The sequence below is a fragment of the Denticeps clupeoides genome, chromosome 2 (genome assembly GCF_900700375.1).
Source record: "Denticeps clupeoides chromosome 2, fDenClu1.1, whole genome shotgun sequence".
In the NCBI taxonomy this organism is placed as follows: Eukaryota; Metazoa; Chordata; class Actinopteri; order Clupeiformes; family Denticipitidae; genus Denticeps; species Denticeps clupeoides.
In genome coordinates, this window is record NC_041708.1 from 26,646,988 (window position 1) to 26,669,159 (window position 22,172).

The following is a 22,172-nucleotide window of genomic DNA, read 5'->3' on the forward strand; positions in this document are numbered from 1 at the left end:
CTGATATTAAAAAGTGCTGTGTAATTGAAAAGAACACTGATTCGTGCCATAAATGGAAGAAGGTGTTTATTCATGCATGCATATAGTATTACAACAGGTAGACATTTTTGATATGCACCACGAATTTCCTTACATAAACTACTCTGCAATGAAGCAGGGAGAAATAGTAGCCTTAATCTCAGAAGCCCCCGAAGGCATGAACCCATTCCATATTATAGCGTGTAAACGGTTTAATCAACGGTTAATGAACTTTCTGCTCCTGCGGCTTGGTTAGTGTTACGGTGTGAAAATCTAACAGATGTAATGTTTGTAGGACCAAAATTCAGTTAGCAGGGCATAGCAGTGCTGTCTACTTAAGCGTTCTTCCTGCACTAACCTGCCCTGTCACAGAAAACCGGTCAAAACAGTCAATTGTTGGTACGCAAAACAGACTCTAGTCTTACAAGATGACGTTTGAGGCCCTTGTTAGAGAATAATAACTTAAAAAAATTGGTCAGTTCACAAGTTAATAATAAGGCACAGTCTATGCACTGATTAAAAAATAAAAATAAAAAAATAAAGTTTTTAGCATTATCCACGTAAAAGGCACTTATAAAGGCACTTATAAGAACATCAAGATTGATTAAAGGGAAAGTACCTATACACAAATATACAATACAGTCATATACAAAAATTACTCCAATCCATTCAGCAACACACAATATTGGAATTCTGCAGCTAGAAAAGCAGATGAGACAATAATTGAACTTATTTTGAAACAAAGTTGTGTAAATTAGCTATGTCCGTCAGGATCACATATGGGCAGGCCCATTTGAGCAGAGGTTGACATTCCAGGGGGGAGGACACCTCTGCTCTGCATAAGGTCCAGTCGGGTCTTATCAAGCAAATAAACCCCCCAAATGGGCCTCACTTAAATCCCATTCAGATGTGCCCTTCATGCAGCCCATGACCAAAAGATGCCCCTTTTATACACATCTATATATACCTGATTCCTGATTCACTGCATAAAATAAAAATAAAAATTGCATTATTAGGCAAACACTTTTGCAATACATTAATCTGGTAGTAAATTGTCTGGAACCTTAATTCAGACAATGTTGTTTGGCAAACCTCTCTGAACTCCCCAGAACAATCAACCCCTGCTCTATGAGCTTGACCAGAGGTTAAAAGTTGGCACTTAAGGTCAATCATGACAGTGACCGATAAACAAGACACTGATTTATGACACTCTCATGCATTCTGGACAAGATGTTTTTTTTAGGGCTCATTTATACTAGTACTGTGTTTCTATCACTGCTGCAGTTATGTCAAAGTGAAATAAAAAAAGAATAAAAGTCCACTCCCAAGCATATTGCATTTTACCCACAAAGAACCCTAAATATGTATTTGCTTGGACTTTGCTCAGACCTGGAATTTAAAATAGCTGCAGTAAAAACCCAACTCTCCACTACTCTCTAGATTGCACATTTCTATCCTAAACAGGGAAAGTGTCCTATTTTCTGAGTGATGGCACGTAAGTGATGGGGTTTTGTTTCCTATGGGGTTTCAAGGCACTGAAGATCTCCAGTCACCATGACTTCTTGTCAAATTTGCATTTGAACTCAGTCCCTCCACCAAAACATGATATTCTGCTATGTTGAAACATTTCTAATCATTCTAAGAGGTAAAAGAATATATGCACCATTATTAAAAAAAGACAAAAGAATGTGAGTATTCTTCTACACATACATTTTAAAATAAGTGCACTTTTCTGTAACACAGCGTCTGAAACGCTCCCGTGGTCCCACTAGGCATCCACAACCATGATATGTACAAACAGTCCAGTGGACGGGATGAGGTCACCTCTCTTTGTCAGGAGAGGGACGTGGCGGTAACCTAGGGAAACAGGAAACAGGATTAGACAACCTATCCTTCTAAAAGCAGAGGGCAAAAGGGGGCAACAGTTTTCAGCCTCTACAGACCCTGCATTCAGAACCCTGTGATATATTATTTAAAGAATTGTGAAAACGGGCACATACACACATAACATGTAGACGTACCATGATGTAGTGGCCACCCCTGATTAAAAAAAAATCTTTTTTTTACATGTGATTGGTTAGTGGTCAATTACCCTTATTCATCTTGTATATATTTCAAAGGGTTTACAAATTTTCACAGTCTATGAAATCATTGTGTAATGGTTTAAAAATTCAATTTGAAAGCCAAGAACAAAATGGCTTGTTAAGAAAACTCTGTAAGTAAGCAAAACCATATAAAAAAAAAAAAAGCCATACCATTCTGCATACTGGTGAAAGGGATCGTGTATTGACCAATACGATCGTTCTGGCTTCCTTTATCATAGTCATCTACCACAAAGCGCACAAAGGCCAACTCAGGCACCCTCACAGTGAACTCGAAAGATACATTCCACATAGGATTAAAGCCTAGAGGAGAAAGAAAAAAAGAAAAGTGCTATATTTCTTCTTAATGTGACAACACACACACACACACACACACACACACAGTATCCTGCTAATTTTAGAATGCCTAAAAGGGTTTTATTAACCAGGAGTTACCATTATTCTCAATATGATGAGTCTTCTTGCTTGCACAGTCCTCTGACACACCAAAGATATCCACTTTAACCAGAGGGTCCACGATGGAGCTCTCTTTATTCTTGTTGATCTTCGGAAGCTGCTGGGCGGAGATCACCTAGACGAACATGCCAGAGGGAGTCAGCACCAACCACAAAATATTTTATTTGATTTAAGGAGCTGACGCCTACTAATCAAACTGAGGAACAACAAGACATCAAAAAGCCAACAAAGGAAATGTACACAGCATAACTGCAGCACTCTGTCATGCTATTGAACATAAAAGCCGTGCACACAGAATTCTGTTAACTGCATATATCAATCAGCCACAACATTAAAACTACCAAAAGTCATGGAGACAGCATGATGTTCTTGGCAAAGTTCTGGGTTACAGGATACAGGTCAAAATGCAAAGATGCAGGAAAACATGAGAAAGAATTCAGGGTGTTGACTTGGTCTCCAAATGACCAAATGTGCATGTGTAGGCTGTGCATGAAATTCAAAGATGACAAGTTACAGGACCTAAAGCGTCTGCTGATCTCGATCTACAACATAAGGCTGGTGGTTTCAATATTGTGGCTAACTGGTATGTACTATATATTTTTTGAAGTGGGGGAAAAAAATGACCATAAGGTGTAGAGTCTTCTTTTTGTACCAGGGCCCTTTGGTGAGTTTGAATGGATTGAACCCTGAGGATGGGTCTCTTAGGAACTGAGGCTTCAGTATGTACCCACACTGACCATTGGGGAGGAACATGGCCTGGTTAAGGTCCATCTCCTTACATGGTGTCTGAAAGTTCAGGGCCACTGTGGGAAAAAAAGTGTCACATTTTAGTCTAAAATATTTAACAAAATGTAAAAAAAAAAAAAAACAGAGAGAAAGTATAGCCTTTTCTGGTACCTATTTGAGAGCCAACGTTCCACATGGGAACTGGGTTGTAGTTGGAGGAGTCTGTTCGAGAACCTGCTGGGTAGATTCTACTGAGCTTTTCCATATTGTGGTGGATACACTCTGCACCTGCAATGCAATGGTAGTATTATTTTCCCAAATTCTTGTGCTTTTTGAACACATACAAGGAACCCAGATGCAATTTCTAGTGTGAAAGGCATTTTGCAATTTGGTGAAGCATGGTTATTACCGGAATTTTCTGCTAGATGGAATGCTTTGGTCTCTTTGAAGGAGGCCATCTCATAGAAGGCCTGTTTGGTTCTGGAGTTTTCAAAGCTACTAAAGTGCACGCTCTTGCAGTAGATGACCAAGTCCGAGAGCTCCTTTGCCAGTTTTATTTTTGTCCTCTGAAGAAGAAAAAAAAAAGCCCAAATACACAAACGTGCCAATTGTTTCAGCAAGAGAATGAGGAGCTTCTTTCAACAGCCGTTTCAACTACCATTCAAAGGTTTGGGGCGTTTCATATCTACATTAATGCAGACGTTATACTCATTAATAGACATTTCCGACCAGAATTGATGATGGGTTAATCATTTGGATGGATTTATTATGCAATTGCAAACCTTGTTTAAAACTTTACATACCTTGGCTGACTTCTTCTGTTGATTTTGTTGGTTGTTGTCCCCGCACTCAGCTGCCTCGTCCTCTTCAGAGACACTTTCTTCGTCTATGGTGTTGTTATTATTGAACACAGCATCCAGCTTATTCAGACGCTTCCCCTTGATCAAAACGCGCCCCTTCAAATCCTGATGGCACAAAAAAACAAACTAAGCACGACCTGTAATGTTTTCCTTTACCACAGCAGAAAAAAACCAATGGCATGGTGAGAAAACAAGTCACACCATGCAGGCAGCCAATCACACTCAAGCATGTACGCGTAAATTATAAGCTTCATTTGAGAAACCACATGAATGCCCCACTATACTGGCACATACCACGACGCCGTATGATGGTGAAAAATATTTTCCGACATGCTTAGGTGTTCTACAGACTTTACGTCCTCAGCACTCGTGCCCAGGCTTGTGTGTCGGGGTGTTTGTGTGTCAGTCTTGTGCCTTTTCTTTTAGCCCTGACACATAAACATGCCTTTACCAGTTTTTATCTCTAGAAAAAAATATATATTTTAATGAAAACAAAAGTTATCTGCATGTCTTCCCCCTCATATATTCTGATTCAAACAAAATTCTGTTTTTTCAAGCATCTCAGCAACTGACCTCTGAACACACCCTAAAGACCTGGTTTGGCAGCCCATGTTCTATCTTGCCTGGAAATTTAAAATCCATCAGCATCTCTTCAAAAACCCATGTGGTGCTGTGGACAGAAACCTCCAAACTATTCCTTGACATTACCACAATCCAATTCCACAAGGAGAGCTCATTAAGTAGCTATTTAGGGAATTAATTGGAGGAAATTTATAGGATGGTAAGCAAACCTCTGGAGAAGGAAGGGCTGTGGGCATCTGATCTCCCAGGGGATGTACGAGAAGAGCACTGCCCAGAATTTTGGTCAGGTGATTTGCCATTATTTTCTGCTGGTCTACGGTGCAATGATTCTCCAGGGACAGGATCACCGGGTATTCAGATACCTTATAGACAAATGGGGGGTAAAAGGTTTTAGAACAGCTACATTCTCAAGGCAAACTGCCATTTAGCTAAAATACTCAAACTTTGTCCCCCGGACAGATGACGCACTTTGAAGGCGTACTCTTTGATGGCCTTGATGACATCTTTGAAGAGGATCTTGGATGTGAGCGTGTAGCCATGGTAGACGACAGGCTCCCCGTTGGCGCCGTCCCAGCAGTCCAGCTCCACACAACGACAGTTCTTCATCAGCGCTCTGCAATTTCACCTTCAAGTCAGAACTGAATTCTCCCCTGTGCTCTAGCTGAACCATCACCAGAAACACCCCATAACCTTTAGCCTTCACCCTTTAAGATGCCAAATGCAGTACGTCAGAATTAAAGGCAAAAGTTGTTAAATATTACCATGGGTTTTACTATTATTAGTCAAGCAAATAAATGTTTTGTATGTTGCTGAGTTCTGATTTCATTAATTAATGGTAATGCAGTAATCACTTGCTGTCGTCAAAAATCGAATTAAATTTTTTTTTACATTCTATGTACAAAGCGGTGATAATTACAATATCCCAAATGAAAAAGCACTTGCCGAACATAGGCCTCCGTGCTGCTGGGTCCTTTCAGCTGGTCCTCCATCAGGTACGTGTTGTGTGAGGAATTGATGAAGTAATGATTAAGAGGTTGCGTCATGTCCTGATAGATTTTCTTATAAGCGGGGTTTAATATTAGCCCGTCCTCCTGCTGCAGGTACATCAGAAAACCATCTTTGGTCATGTGCTTGTTGCTCTTGGCTAGGAACACAAATAAATAGAATTTCCCCATTTGTGCAACATTAACTGCATAATAAAATGAGCAATGAAATTACCTGATGCCGCCACAACGCGAGAGTGAATTAATTACCTATTTCATCTGGCTCATACTTCTCAATGAGATTGAGAGCATCTTCCAAGGTGGCATGCTCAATCTGCTCTGTCTTCAAGAAGTTGAGGAGGTCACCAGCACTCATCTCTCTGGCATTTTTAGAAAACTTCCCATAGATCACATCGATCTCCTCTCTGGATGTCAGCATTTGATAGAAAATCTTGATTTCATCCCCTTCCAGGGTTCCAGAATTAGAGGTGTCACATCTCTGCAGACAAAGAGGAAGAAAAGGTCACTGGGACAGACATGAATAAAATGTTCAGACATGTAATCCATCTTCACTTTAACATTCCAAAAAACGTGATTTATCCAAAATTAAGAGAGACTAAAGAAATGTACTCTTGCACTCACTCGGAAGAGCAACTCGGCATATGCGTCATCCACCTCAATGTTTATCTGACGCATGAAGTGCTTCAGCTCCTTCAGGGTCATCTTGTTGTCCTTGTTCTTATCCGCTTTGCGCATGCAGCTGAGGATCCAGCTGAATCTCTGATGTAAGGTCTGTTTGGTTACCAGTCAGTAGACTTACAAAACTGTTGCCTGAGCTGTTTGGTTTAGCCATATTTGGTGATAATTAGTATTACAATACTACTTACAACTGAGGAGCTCTGTATAATAATGCATTTGTCATGTCAAAAGATACTGCTCGCTGTTCTGCTGGCGGTTCAGCTTGCTTACGTAGCTGAGGACTTTCCCCAGGCCTGCAACCCACTTACTGGCTTCCTCCGGGGATTTGGCCATCAGATCCAGGTTCTTGCGGTGGCCTTTGAAGATGATGGAGAAGCAGCGTTCTTCCATGTCCGGATCGGTGAACTTCTGGAGCCCCTCAGACTGCCTTCCTTGGCGCACTGACTCAATATCCTCAATGGAGACTGAGGCGAAGATAACACAAGAGCCACTGAAGTACTGTTTGCAAAAAATGGCCACAATGAAGATATCGGTTTTGAGGTCATAATAATATCTCAGTCATAGTTAGCACTTAGAAGCCAATTACGGACAAGGACAGAGACCTTTATTAGCAGCCAGGCTCAGGGGGTTAGGTAACCCTTCACTTATGAGTCTGCTTATGAGTCTGCTTCCTTACCCACCACCTGTTATAATGTCCGCAGGGCAGGACAACACGTAGCTGGTGAGACGCACCAATGACGAGCGAAGTTCACCTACAAGGAAACTTGATTAACCTGACAATGACTAGTTTTACTTGAGTTATACTCAAGCTACACGTCAAATATTTGTGAAATGCTGCTGCTATGCTTGATAGGGCACTTTCAAGTAGCATGCATAAGAAATGACAATCACTGGGCTCCTCCCATTTTAAACTTGTGAAAACATCACTCATTATAGGTGACATTATTTATTAACAGAACATATATACGGATATGGGTGCAATACCTGCATGATTTTATAGTGGCAGTGTTGCAAGATCGGTGTTTTTAAGGTATTCATTTTATTTATTTGGTTTGTGGCCTCGACACTGATGCCTGGTGGTAAGGAGTACACACTACAGATTACGATGCACAGTACCCCATCACCCCAAATGCTTTACTCTAACAAATAAGCATGTAGCACAATTAGCGTGTAACACTTCAATTAACACCAGCTTGAAAAGAGTCCATAATGGTATATCAATTGCAATAAACTTATTTAAAATACTTAAAAATACTTAAAAAAAATGTTTCACTTTGAAATTAAACATTTCACTATTAGTAATTTGTATGCAACTTTTCATTGATATACAAGCAAGTGCCCTTTATCATATCACAATCGCATATCGCAATATTGATCTCAATAATTGCAATATGTCTTTTTTCCCCAAATCGTGCAGCCCTAAAAAAAAGTTAATATAGTACAGTACTGTTCTGCTCTGGGTTTTCATTTCCTATACACAGGACCACTGTTTGAGGTTCTCTACAGCTGAACTCGCAGAGATTGTTCTGAATCGGCGCCAGTGGTCCTGGTGCTACATAAAGATAACATGATCCCCCCCGTGCTGTATTTTGAAGCCTGGCCCATTGGGGTGCAGCTAAATGTATGGATGATTACATAATACCCTGACCGCGAGCTTTGTTCACAGGGGCATCAAACGCGCCTGCTGACCTGGACTGCCTCGATTCACAACATGCTGCACGCCACATCCAATCACACCTTTGACACGTGCTTGTTTTCTTCAGGATTTGGACATTTTGAGCAATCATGAAAGATTAGTTGACAGTCACATAAAACAGAAGACCTTAGCCTTTCCCAGGGATCAGCTGCTTGAAAATTCAGCATTTTCAACAAAGAATTGCCTAAAACACATTTATAGAACACTTTTCATTTATATGAACTGAACCCAAGCTGGGTTCGCTGAGCACATCGCCCACTATTCAGAGACTCCACTGGCTCTCAAAAACGCTTCTACTATTGGGCGTTTTCCAAAATAGCTCTCCTACAGAGCAACTGTGTGGAGCCAGTGGAGTCTCTGAATTGTCGTTGGTGCCATGCTGACATTCTTCACATTCCATCAAAACACACTGGATCAAAGAGTATATTGTGTGGAGATGCAGAGGTAACATATCACAAGAGACACATTATTTTACTTTAAGCGCAATAAAATATTAATATCTATATTTTAATGTAATGTATATTTTTGAAATTAGACCTAATGCCCTAGATTTATCGTAAATAAAAGCATTCATTCATCCCTCAGAACTTGTTCAGAGTAAACTGTGATAGAAATTTCATTAAGCCTAGTGCTTCACAACTGTCTGTCAGAGTAATCACATCCGTGCCCTACCCAGGAATCAGTGTAAAATGTCGTCCTGATCTAACCCACCAAGAATCTAAATCGCAGTGTGATGCGATGGAGGCTTCAAAATGTGCCTCGAATCATCTCTTAGTCATTCCTCACCAGGTTCCTCTAGGAACATGACTGGCTCAGTTATTGGATAGAAATACTACAATGACAGTAGAGGTGTTACTCTGCCATTCCTAATTCTGTTAGATTATCCACTATTCTGAATACACACAAATATGAAAACATAAAAAGGTTCCAATACTGCAATTAGAAATAGTGAAGTAGTAAAACATTCTACACAGCTTTAACTGTGGTACAGTGTTTTTTACCCTGTTGTAAAGAACACCATAAAGCTGGTAGAGGTTTTAGTTGGTAGGCAAGCATGACCACCAGAAAAACACAATGAAAGATGGTCAAACTTGCTGGTTCAGTTTAAGCTGGTCATGCTGCTTTGAGCAGGGTAATGCTGACAAAGGTCAACGAGAAGCAATAATAATGAAAGCTCTGGAATGCTTCTCAGTTTTCTCACACAACCTAAGGTCGACTAGCAAATCAGCTTTCTTTTTCGAGTAAGAGAAACTTCAGGTTATATGACCACTGTTCCCGGAGGAAGAGGAACGACACAACACAAGAAGTATGGGATAACCACGCCTCTGCTTGAAGACACCTTTAATCACGCATACAGGCAGGAGATGGGGCAACAGGGAAAGTCGCAATGCCTCCCAATAAAACCACCTGCCACCTCCCCTTCAGTTCAGAACACTGCAGTAGCAACTGAGGAGGAGACCACATCCAGGCAATGAACCCCCCCCCTAGCGGCGGGACCAGTTACCCTGCTATTATAATCCAAGGAGATGGCCTCCACAACCCAATGCGACAAACGCTGCTTTGACAGAGGCTGGCTTCGTAGCTGCTCACATGAGCGGAAAGTCGGAGTACGGAGCACATTTGCCCGCAATCGCCAGAGCAGATGAAGGTTGCAAAAGGTGGTGGAGAAAGGGAGTGCTTTAAGATCCACCAACTCAATGGGCACACACAAAGCATTCAGAACCACTGATAGGTCCCAGGGAGGAACAGAGGGCCTACTGACAGGCCTCAGCCATCGCACACCCTTCAGAAAACATATGGCAAGGGGGTGAGACCCTGGCGACACCTCATCAATACCAACATGACAATCTGAAATAACTGCCAAATAAACCTTTCTTGTTGAAAATGAGCAACCTTGTTCTGGCAGGTCCTGCAGAAATGTTAGAATGCCCTCAATGGAACAGAGGAATGGATCCAGACCCTTCTTATGACACCAGAGCTCAGCAAAAGAAGCATAGAAGCCCATGGTTGAAGATGCCCTGGAGCTCTGAATAGTGGCGCTAACATTAGCGGGAAAACCTTTAGCTACAAGCTTTGACCTCTCAGCAAATAGGCCTGAAGGCACCACAGCTCTGGATGGGGGTGGATCACCTGGCCCCCCACCTGAGAGAGAAGATCCCTGCGAAGGGGGGGTACACCATCCTACCACAGAGAGGTTGATGATCTCTGAAGAAAGCTAGGGAGGGGTCACCAGAGTCAGGGTCAGCGTACCCCGCCTGACCGTTCCCCCGCTCTGGGGGAGACGTATAAAGGAAAACATTTGGCCACGTGTGAGCAAGAGCGTCAGAGAGAAACACAGAGGACAATGTGTGTTTTCTCTGCCCTGCCAAACCGATCCCGATCCCACACAAGGCCCCCCTCTGAAGAGGTGATCCGCCCGTGTTCAGATGACCCGGAATGTGGGCGGGTCTCAGAGTCAATACATGATGTGCACTCCAGAACATGTCCTATTTTGACCGGAACCCACAACATGAACAGAATGGGGCTTTCTGGCAGCCACAACAAATTCTGGAGAGGCAGTGGTGTCTCCTGGTACCAACTGGTCATTCCCTGTGTCAGGAGGATGAAGAAGGTTTCCGTCTCCCCCTGGTGTATATTCTGATGCTGGGTGGGGGTCCTGCACTCCTGCCTGAGAGGTCCCGGTTTCATCCCTGCGGCCCCTTTCACCGGGGGCGCAGGTGCAGGTGTCAGGACCAGTCTGCGGGTTTTAAATGGCTGCCTTGGCTTGTCATCCCCTCTGGGAAGGACACAGCGAAGAGCTTTTGTCTGTTTCTTCCACAACTGCGACGAGTGACTGGCCGCATAAATCCACTGAGGAAAGTGGCTCATCCAGATAAGTCACCCGTCACGGTCTGGCATGTCCAACGCGGAGAAAGTAACTGAAGGTGATTCTGAAGGCGCTCTCCGGTGGCAACGTGCTGCTCAGGTCAGATAAGCATATCGCCTGGTAGGTCAGCAGCAGGGTGACCCAACTCAACGCCCGTGCAGCGCTCACCTGAGAAATATTCTCCAGGAGAAATGACAGGCGAGATAGGTGGCCAGTGAATACTCAATCATAGGGAGACTGACCGGGCCCACCGTGTCCAAGCCGCCCAGATCCAGGAACTGTGAAGAGACGAGGTTTGAGAGGTTTGGACCAGGACGAGGTGAGCTCCGTGAAGAAGTCTGGAAATAACGGCAAAAAATGTCGAGTGGACATTTCCCCGAAATCAAAGATCCGCAGAAAAAAAACGACTCACCCAAGAGAGGCTATTGTCCGTCAAACCTTTTTGGAGAAACTCACTCAAACAAGTAAAGTCCTGAGTCATTAAATCCAAAACCGTTAGCAGCAGCTAAACTAATTTTGATGGGCGTAAAAGTGTCATTAGCGAGATGAAGAGTGTAAGATGAAGAGTGTTTGGGGGTGGCCATATTGCAATATTGAGGTCTATAGCAGTCGCAAAAGCATTTCACTGCATATCATACTGTGTATGACTGTGTATGTAACTAACCGCTAGGCCACCACTGCTCCAAATAAGACTGCTCACATCGGGATTCGAACTCCGGTCGTACACTCCTTATTCGGCGGACATGAACCGTATGCCACGCTGATCGCCAGCTTTTTTTGGTGGGGGAGGTTGACATTCTACAGGACTCGAACCCACAGCCTTCCGGTTACGACCATTAGGCCAACACTCTGCCAGATACAGGATTAGGGGAACAATGAGACCTAAATAAAAAAAAAAATGTTAAGGTCAGGGGACCTTTAAAACCTTTTTATGGTGTTGACGTCTTGTAAAGGAAAAAAAATAAATTCATTTACAGGCTAACGGTGCTGAAAATGAGCAACTGAACACACAAGCTTGGGCCTAAAACACGCTTTCCTGCAGACGAACAGAGTACGGCCTCATTATGTCCCTGCTGTTTCCTCATTTGGACAGAAGACGGCTGTCTGCCACTCCATTTCTCCGGGGCTTCCCGAACAGAGATCGGGGCAGCCAGCTGTAGCCTGGCAGAGCGCAGATAGCCGCTGCCTGATAGGAGCCCTTTGGCCAGGGTGTGCCGGGGAGGAAGCCACGAGTGGATGGGTCTGTGGGAAAAACTTTTGTTTTGCACCAATTTCTTCCGGCCAGGCTATCTGCAGAGGAGTTTTTCTTTCCATTCCACCCTTTCAAAAAAAAAATTTTTTTTTGTAGGCGTTTGACCCAATTCTGGATCACAGAATTTAAGATTTTCCCAATGAGATACCTATATGACTGACTGTGTTTAATTAGGCCACACATGGTCATAATTGTAGCGATGCCGTTTCCACAATAGGGCGTGTCTCATGTTCGCAGCAATCATAATGGACCACGCTGTCGGCCGTTGACATTAACCCCCCAGGTATCTGCTCGTGTAGGGTATCAACGCCCCCCCCCTCTGAGCGCTATCTAGCCACCGAGTGCAGAGAGTGCACATCTATTCCATCCTGTTTTTGTTCATTGTCTCTCATATCTTTATCCCTCTGAGAATACGCTTACAATGGCATTTCCGAAGCCCTGAATGATCTTCGAGAACGACCATCTGGTACTTGGTATGATTCAGAAGGAGCTGGAGTTAATATTAGTTAATATTAGTTAATGTTGCTGCCGAGTCATGTGATTCTACACTTAATTTGGTCCCTTTAAACCCCTCCTGGCTACTCACAGGTCTGGTCGCCCTTGAAGGCCTTGTGGGACTCCTGCCACATGGTCATGCAGTCTTCCAGCAGCTTGTAGAAGCGGCTCTTCTGCCATGAATTTGAGCGCACCTTCTGCAGCGCGCCGCCCTCCAGCAAGAACTTCAGGTCAGCATCGTCCTCTAGGCCTGCGAGTCACAGCGAGAAGAGAGTTGTGAAACACGGTCACGTCGAACCTGACCTCCAGCTGGAAGATAAGTGAGTCAGTTTTTCATAGTTTTGCCCAACGCTCTAGACAGACGGGTGACTGTGGTCTCCAGCTACGGGCCTGATCCATTCCCTCACTTTCCACACGACTAAATATGTTTGACGTGTAGACACAGTGTGCATTATGGTGAGAAAACTGTAGCCTGGTGGGCAACACAAGAAGAAGACCAGAAAGTCACATGTTCAAACCCCATTCACAACCACTGTGTCCCTGCACAAGACACTTAACCCCGAGTGTCTCCTGGGGGGGACTGTCCCTGTAACTACTGATTGTAAGTCGCTGTGGATAAGGGTGTCTGATAAATGCTGTAAATGCACAGTAGAGGCCAAAAGTTTGAACACAGCTTCTTATTCAATGCGTTTTCTTTATTTTCATGACCATTTACGTTGGTAGATTCTCACTGAAGGCATCAAAACTATGAATGAACACATGTGGAGTTATGTACTTAACAAAAAAAAGGTGAAATAACTGAAAACATGTTTTATATTCTAGTTTCTTCAAAATAGCCGCCCTTTGCTCTGATTACTGCTTTACACACTCTTGCCATTCTCTCGATGAGCTTCAAGAGGTCGTCACCTAAAATGCTTTTCCAACAGTCTTGAAGGAGTTCCCAGAGGTGTTTAGCACCCCAAACCATCTCGACTGGGTTCAGGTCTGGTGACTGTGGAGGCCAGGTCTCCACTTTTTGTTAAGTACATAACTCCACATGTGTTCATTCACAGTTTTGATGCCTTCAGTGAGAATCTACCAACGTAAATGGTCATGAAAATAAAGAAAACACAACGAATGAGAAGATGAGTCCAAACTTTTGGCCTGTACTGTAAATATTGAGTCATAAGGAGTCACACAAGCATATGACCAGTCAAATGGTGTGATGTGCAAATCAGGGCCAAGTATCAAAAATACTTCCCCGTAGCAAACTGCGCACTTTCGATGTAAAACGCTGACCGCGACTCAGCGGTGTGGGCACGACCCCAACATCGCAGGCATTTTTTGCAAGTTCCTACCACAGAGGCTTGTTTGTGTGAGTCTGGCAGGGCTGTGGATCTGGAGGAGGAACATTCTGAGTGTCTCAGCTACGCCCCGTTTTTTTCTTCTTCTTCTTTTCTAGGTCATGTTGTTGTAATTATGTGTTGACTCGGTAAAGGCCCTTGTTACTCCGTGCCTTCGGGAGGACGCTCCCGTTGTCGCGCCTCAAAGTCCACGGTGAGCTTTAAAGGCCATTGCGAGGTGCAAGGTATGGAAAAGGCTGGGATTTGACTCGATACTGAGTCTGGTTTTGAATGCGAGTGATTTGAGTAATGGCTTTCTTTTTCTTCAGCCCTGCCGACAGAGCCCCGTCTCATCGATAACAGCGAAGCAGAGGAATTTGCGTCAAGCCCGGCCCTTTACCCCGCAACGCTCAGGCTACTGCCTGGGGGCGAAACCGCGAGGCCGCGAGTGGTGCGACGAGCAGCGGCCGTGGGGTGTCAGTGAAATCAGGCAATTTGTAGTGACCACAGGCAAAACAAGCTCTACAGATGCAAAGCGGTAAACTAATCTCAGTATTAGGCGCCAAACAAATGGGAACTGTAAAGCTGTAAGGTGATGGGCGAAGGTAGAGATCGGACAGGAGGGAAGGTAATCACCCAGGGCCTTCGAGCCACTGATTTGCGTAGTTCCTGCACCCAGAATATTCTTTGCTTAACAAAAAAAAAAAAAAAAAAGAATCAATTTCCATCTGGCATGTTGCAGCCGCACAAAACTCTTCGGAGGTGTGGACCGTGAACAACGCTCCCCTTTTGTGAGAGCTGACCTGACCTGAACCTTGCGCCTGTGGGGTATATTTGTGGGGTGGCTATCTGATAAAACGAGGAGCCCAGAAAAAAAAAAAGAAGTTCATAATGCCATTCTTCCGCCTACGGTCATATGATCCCACAATAAATGCTTAGCATTCCACATTCTAACCAGCATTTTTTAATACGTACAACGCGCTGACTATATTATTTATTGAAACCGTTCCCCTAAACCTTCAAGGCTACTGATGGTGAAAAAAAAAAAAATAATCAGGGCAAAATGTTAAAGCATTATTCTCTTGTTTTGCATTCTGCAACTGGAGCTGTTCTGAGTCGGTCACGTGACAAAAACCTCGCCCACAGCCAATCAGCGTCGCAAGTGCGTGGGTTTGTTAACTTTTGTTAACTAATCCACAACCACTCAAAATAACTTTACAGCAACAAATCACGAGGCGACGTAACGCGGCGTGGCGTGGCGTGGCGGCCGTCATGTCGCCAACGCAACCTGCCACTGTCCACAGCACGTACCCATGCGCTTCGTGTTCTCCCGCGACACCTTCGTGGAGTGCTCCCGGTCCGACGGCTCCTGGGAGCCGCTAGTTTTCACGCGTTTCAGACAGGACATCGCGCAGAGTCAAAGGCCGATCCAAAGGGACCCGAAGGAATTCGCGACGTCCCCGCCGCCGGCCATTCGGCGACAAAGGTCGCACAAAACAGTCGCGAGAGTCTTCTTGTTCCGCCCTAGACCTTCTCCGCCCATGTGACTCGTCCCGAAACGTTCGGCTCCCCGCAAGATCCCCGCGGAGACTCGGATCGTGCCCGGCACGGCGCTCGGGGCGTGTGCGTGCTTTTCCACGCCACGGCGAATCTCGCGTGTCGTCTTAATACAAACGAGCGAACGTCCCAAAGGGACGTCGTCCTTGAAATTTGGAAGTTTGTGCATCGGGCGCGTTACGCAACGGCGAAGAATGCGGCGTGGGGCGGCTGCCGTGGACGGACGGACGGACGGATGGAGGCCGATTGCCCTCTTTTGGTTTGACTGTGTCACGTCTCGCCCGACACATTAGTCGTCAGATGTGTTTGCTGTTTTAAATAAAAAAAACCAACATATTTTACACTTGCAACGGAGATGACCCCGCTGTCCTGCACTTTACTGGTTTACGACCGCGCCATTTATCGCCTCCAGCAATCAGTGCGCGATAAACGCATGCAAAGTACAGTTAGAAGAAAATCTGCTTTATACTTTTTATTTTTCTTTCGTGCATGCATCATTTTTTTTTTAACCTGCCTCAAGAATAAATTTATCTGAAGAGATCCTACAAGGTGAGTAAACAGAGGTGGTAGTATCCAGAAGACCCAGGTTCAAATCCCACGTACTACCGTCGTGTCCCTGAGCAAGACACTTAAACTGTCCTGTAACTACTGATTGAAAGTCGCTCTGGAAAAGGGCGTTTGGTAAATGCTGTAAAATGTAAATAAACAGTCATGTGATTCATGTGATTGCTCACCGTTTTTGCTTAAATTCCCGTTCAACTCCATTGCCGAGGTTCCAGGTCACCGCCGGTTGCGATTATCAGCCCCGGTGATTCGGGTGTGGCCCCAACAAAATGTTTTTTTTTTTTTCTTTTTTTTTTTTTTTGCAAATGTCCTGAGTTGGTCGCGTAATGGAGAGAAAACGCGCGATCGCAGCCTCCGGTCAACCACTGTCGACTGGAAGAGCAAAGTATCAACCCATCATCATCATCATCATGATCATCCTCGCGTCCACACCCACCCAGCACCGGTCCTTCAGGTCCCGAGTTTCTCGAGTTTCAGGTTTTCTGCGCAGCTTCTGCTATTCTCCTGCGTGGAATCGAACGCGTCCACGGCTGAAGGTGTGTAAGAACACACGCAGGTCTGCCAGAGGGCTGGTCCAGAACGGTACCGGGGGTTTCCTTCCAGCTTCGAACCTGCGATCCAATTGAACTGGATCGTCAGAATGCAGTATCACGTGACATTGTGGCACTTCACAGAGAAAACAGAGAAAAAAGTTCTGCGTTTAAGGTCCCTTGAAATTCCATTGAAGCTAAAATATTTTATTTTATTTTATTTTGCTTTATGATGATGTTTAAGAATCCACACATCACCAGAAATCCCTAGATCACCTTTGTAATGAAATACATTTCAGTCTTAATCCTCCAACCTAAAGTATGTGCTTCCAGCCCCACCTTAATACCACTCAGGCGGTTATGAATAGGCTAATTATATATGAGGCAAGTTGGCAGCAAGGAGGGTTAGAATGAAGCTGTTCTGACGTGTGGTTCAGCCGCCACCAGACCAACCGTGAAATGCCACTCGAATTTACTGCCAGTGCTTGGGAGCAAACGCGGATTGTTTAAAGTAAAAACATTCCCAAACAGAATGACCGGCCGGCTGGAAAAAAACATATACAGTATACAGGCCAAAAGTTAGGACTAACCTTCTCATTCAATGTTTGCAATGTTGTAGCAAAGTTTGCTACGGGGAAGTATTTTTGATACTTGGCCCTGATTTGCACATCACACCATTTGACTGGTCAATTTCTTTATTTTCATGACCATTTACGTTGGTAGATTCTCACTGAAGGCATCAAAACTATGAATGAACACATGTGGAGTTATGTACTTAACAAAAAGTGGAGACCTGGCCTCCACAGTCACCGGACCTGAACCCAGTCGAGATGGTTTGGGGTGAGCTGGACCGCAGAGTGAAGGCAAAGGGGCCAACAAGTGCTAAACACCTCTGGGAACTCCTTAAGGATAAGATAAGATAAGATAAACCTTTATTAGTCCCACAAGTGGGAAATTGCACTTGTCACGGCAGAAAGTGGACAGAAGCAGAAGGTAATAGCAGCAAAAACAGAGGTAATAGCATCACAAAAATAAGATAAATATGTATCTGTCTGTATATATGAACAAATTTACAATTTTACAAATCCTTCAAGACTGTTGGAAAACCATTTCAGGTGACGACCTCTTGAAGCTCATCGAGAGAATGCCAAGAGTGTGCAAAGCAGTAATCAGCAGAAGTGGGACAAAGTCATTGCCAAGTCAAGACAGGCAAGTGTCGAGTCAAGACTGATAAGTCTCAAGTCAAGTCCTAAGTCCTGCAGTTTGAGTTTCGAGTCCATTCAAGTCTTTTCAACCGCACAATAATAATATATTTTCACCGATCGTGTATGCTTTTAAAATCTATTGTTTTATTTAAACAAGTGCAATTGAAACTGCAGAAATAAATAGTGCTGATATTGCACTGATATTGCATATTTAACTCATATTTTTTAAGAATATTCTTCATTTTAAACCACTGCTTTACGGAATAAACGCATCTGAAAAAACAAGTGCAACTGTAATTATTCGAACAAAAAGTGCTAACATTGTATTTCCATGACATATTGCATTTCAATTAGTTCCACAGCAGTTTGTCCTGTACTGTAACAAATACATGAACATAACAGACTTAACCGCGGGAAGTGGAAAATAAGATGTACTTTTGTTTACCAACTGTTAATTCAGTTAAATAGCTGCATCCATGTTACCACGTCACGTTTGATGTGGTCATTTCACAGTTCGAAGACTCGTTCTCGCCCCCTACAGTGCAATTCGGCTAGGTATACATCCGCGCTAAAATATCAAGGTGAAAGTCATCATAGTGTAGCGGTTCTTCTTCTGCATTGTGGAACGTTTTGATTTCTTGATTTCTTGAACCACAAATGATGAGCTGACACCCAAGAGATTTTCTGTGCAAAGTGTATTCTGTACAAAAAGCAAGGTCGCGTCAGAACATCGCGACACACATCGCGTCTTTCTGCACCTCTCTCTCTCACAACTCACGCCATGTGTCCAAGAGAACTGAACATTAACATAAAGCATTCACAATTTACAATACTGCATACCTGTACAAAAAGCAAGGTCGCGTCATAACATCGCGTCTTTCTGCACCTCTCTCTACAATATACAGTATTAAAAGAACATAAAAACAATATTCACAAAATAACACACATGCAAAATATTCCTAATATGTACATAAATTAAAATGAAAGAAATAAATTTTTGCACACAAACCCCACGCACCTCTCACAGCTCACGCCATGTGTCCAAGAGACCTGAACCAGGTCTCAAAAACAAAATAAAAGTCTTTAGAAAATAAGAACATAAAAGACACAAGAAAGAAGAAATATACTTATAAATCTAACCATTTAACTTCGGCACAATAGCTTGCGTATAACCCAGCTCCCAACCCAACTTTGTGAATAGATTAACGGCGATATTTTTTTTATCGCAGATAAGAGTCTCACATTAACGCAGCACGTTTTTATCGCCCGATAAAGAGTCTGGGCCGATAACGGCCCACCACTAATATGTATGTATTGTATGTCTTTGTTGGTGGCTAAAATACACGTTGCTGCTGACCGCCGTCTACTGTGTGCGATACTGTACATTGACTAATGTTATGTATAAGTACCTCATCCTACCAGGTTTTAAAAAATCACTTTAATACGTGTACAAATTAAGGGAGTGAACTCGCAGTGGACAGATTACCAGTTTGCGACGTTAACAGTGAGTTTACAGCCTCACTGATTTAACTACACAGCAAAGAAAAGTTAGCAAATAAGCGTTAGCATTCACTCAGAACTTACCGTATTTGTGCAACTTCAAATGTCGAACGAAGTTGGAAGTTGTTGCATCTCCGTCTGTAATCTTCGACCCGCATGTTTTGCATACTGCTGTTCGTTTTTTGTTGACCACCTCGTAGTTTTTATATCCGAACGAAACTATGTTTGGTATCATTTTGTCTAACTGGCGCGTTATTTGAGAGTTCCACTGCATTGGTTGTCCTGTAATTTGATTGGATGGATGCTGTTGGCTCAAAACAACGTGGATCTAATTTGATTGGATGTCTTGCCGACAGCAAATACGCGCACAGACGCACATATACACAGACATTGAAAGATACAGAGCGTTCGGTAATAACATACGTTTTAATATTTGGGTTTTCTGGGAAACAGCAAGTCTTGTCAAGTCAAAAGGCACAAGTCCAAGTGAAGTCACGAGTCAATGATGTTAAAGTCCAAGTCGAGTTGCAAGTCTCTTTACATTTTGTCAAGTCGAGTCTAAAGTCATCAAATTAATGACTCGAGTCTGACTCGAGTCCAAGTCATGTAACTCGAGTCCACACCTCTGGTAATCAGAGCAAAGGGCGGCTATTTTGAAGAAACTAGAATATAAAACACGTTTTCAGTTATTTCACTTTTTTTGTTAAGTACATAACTCCACATGTGTTCATTCATAGTTTTGATGCCTTCAGTGAGAATCTACCAATGTAAATGGTCCTGAAAATAAAGAAAATGTGTCTCCAAATTTTTGATCTGTACTATATATGTGTGTGTGTGTGTGTATGTGTGTGTCACAGAATATTTTGCAAGCATATTTCAGCATGTGTGAGTTTGAAGCCCTGGCACACCCTTGCTCACTGTCTCACGCTAGTGTGTGGAACTGAGGAACAGGCCTGAGTTCAAACTGTGGCGTGTGGTGACATGAGCAGGGGTGAAGCCAAACACGTCCAGATTCCTCACACTGACATTAAAGTAGCTTCCAGTGTGCATGCATGCCAAAAGGTTTCGTTTCTGTGCACTTCCATGTTTATTCCTTTCTGGAATTTTTTTTTTTATTAAAGTGTAACCAGTTGGCTCTTAGGACCCGGCAAATTTCATCTGCTTTTGTTGCTATTTGATATGTGCAATATTAGCAAGTTAATCTTGCATTTACGCTTAACAAATGTCTCTCGTAAGTCCCTCCTTGGGCTTGTAATATTAATCTGTGTTTGGTGCAGGAATGTATCGGATGTCGGTCAAATAATGACTCAAATAAGTGGACCAGGTATCTGTAGCAGGGTGCTATGAAACTGATCTATTCAGATACATTTTAGGTTCTTTTATGGGTTTTTTGTGTGTGTGTGTGTGTGTGTGTGTGTGTGCAGCTCTTCGTTGTTTTGGTGTATGTGTTGGAAGCCGCGTATATACTGTATGTACAGGAAGTTTGATGTTTCAGTAAACATAACAGAGTAATTTTCCCACAGTTAGACAGTTTAATAATTGAATACATTTTTATATTCAGAGCTTCCAGAAGACGCTTGTCTCCAGAGAGACGTACACCAGTGCTTTGCCGTCCATATCTGGTCTTCATACCTGTATAGCATAAACAAAAAGATGCTGAGACAGCAGAGACTGAACAATCCTGCCATGGTGGCTCCTCTTGGGGCAGTGGTGGCCTTGCGGGTAAAGGAAACAAATCCGCAAATCACCAAGGTTCCACTGAGGTGCCACTGAGCAAAGCACCGTCCCCACACTCTGCTTCCCGGGCGCCTGTCATGGCTGCCCACTGCTCACCAAGGGTGATGGTTAAAAGCAGAGGACACATTTCGTTCTGTCACCGTGTGCTACGCTGCAGTGTTTCACAATGACAGTCATTTCACTTTCACTATCTTAGTTACGTACCATCACAAGCCCTATTAAAGTGCCAAGAACCTTACATTTATAAAGAAGCATTATTCTTCTTTTAATGAGTGGAGGCTCAAGACAATAAGTGCTTGATGCTATGAAAGGACGAGTGCTTGTGTTGCACTGTATGGCATTGGTACCGATGTCCAAACACCAGGCACATTTATCGAAACTGAGAAAGATTGCGGGATGGAATGGAGGGATTTGCTGCCAATCTGAAATCCCACGGCCCGATTATAATCACACTAAAAGAATGTTCAGGAGGCCATGCTAGATGTTTCCTCCAGCAACCATATAAATCATTAGGACCACTGGTCTCCTACCACATTGCGATGGAAATGCGTTTTTCATCATTCTGCAAAAAAACATTTTAGGGCACTGATGAAAAATTATATATCCTCTAGGACCTTTAATGAGCTTTGAGCCCATAATCAGATGATGTCTTGAGGATTGTCCATTAATTACTGCACCATGGAATTCATCCACATGAGAAACATTTACATTTACAGAACTTGGCAGACGCTCTAATCCAAATCGACTTTAAAATGTCCATTGAAATCCCTAATTTGGTTCATTAGGACCGATCTGGTGACACCATTCACTTAACAACTCAGAGTAAGTATACGTAAAAGCCCTTTTTAGGTTTTTAGCTTGTGTTTGAAAATCTTTGGTGATCCTCAAAGTCAAGTGATCTGTTCAGACATCTAGATACTCCTAGTAAGAGTATCTTTCCTAGTAAGAGATGGTGGTACCAGTCGAGCAGTGCTGGAGGATCGAAGAGGCGGAGGTGCAGAGTGAGGGGTGATGAGAGATCT

General features: G+C 43.4%; 1 protein-coding gene across 2 annotated transcripts; it reads right to left on the bottom strand.

Annotated features, from left to right (window-relative positions):
- Positions 1-49: 49 nt before the first annotated feature.
- plcd1a (phospholipase C, delta 1a) lies at positions 50-16,951 on the bottom strand. Of its 2 annotated transcripts, none has more exons than XM_028967641.1 (15): positions 16,349-16,951; positions 12,827-12,985; positions 6,662-6,890; positions 6,370-6,499; positions 5,998-6,226; positions 5,687-5,888; positions 5,213-5,357; positions 4,954-5,106; positions 4,106-4,267; positions 3,712-3,868; positions 3,474-3,590; positions 3,201-3,379; positions 2,556-2,691; positions 2,274-2,423; positions 50-1,875 (listed from the first exon to the last, which is right to left on the bottom strand). In XM_028967641.1, the coding sequence occupies exons 1-15, from the start codon at positions 16,377-16,379 to the stop codon at positions 1,787-1,789; spliced, it is 2,268 nt and encodes a 755-aa protein (XP_028823474.1). In that variant the 5' UTR covers positions 16,380-16,951; the 3' UTR covers positions 50-1,786. The 2 variants fall into 2 exon arrangements, with proteins under 2 accessions (XP_028823474.1, XP_028823464.1); XM_028967631.1 differs by lacking the exon at positions 16,349-16,951 and adding an exon at positions 15,369-15,771.
- Between the last annotated feature and the right edge of the window lie 5,221 nt (positions 16,952-22,172).

Coding starts and splice junctions, on each gene's coding strand:
- plcd1a (XM_028967631.1), bottom strand. CDS start 15,465: ATGTCCTGTCTGAAACGCGTGAAAACTAGCGGCTCCCAGGAGCCGTCG. Junction 6,227..6,369: donor ATGCCGAGTTGCTCTTCCGA/GTGAGTGCAAGA, acceptor CTTTGTCTGCAG/AGATGTGACACCTCTAATTC. Junction 3,869..4,105: donor AACAGAAGAAGTCAGCCAAG/GTATGTAAAGTT, acceptor TTTCTTCTTCAG/AGGACAAAAATAAAACTGGC.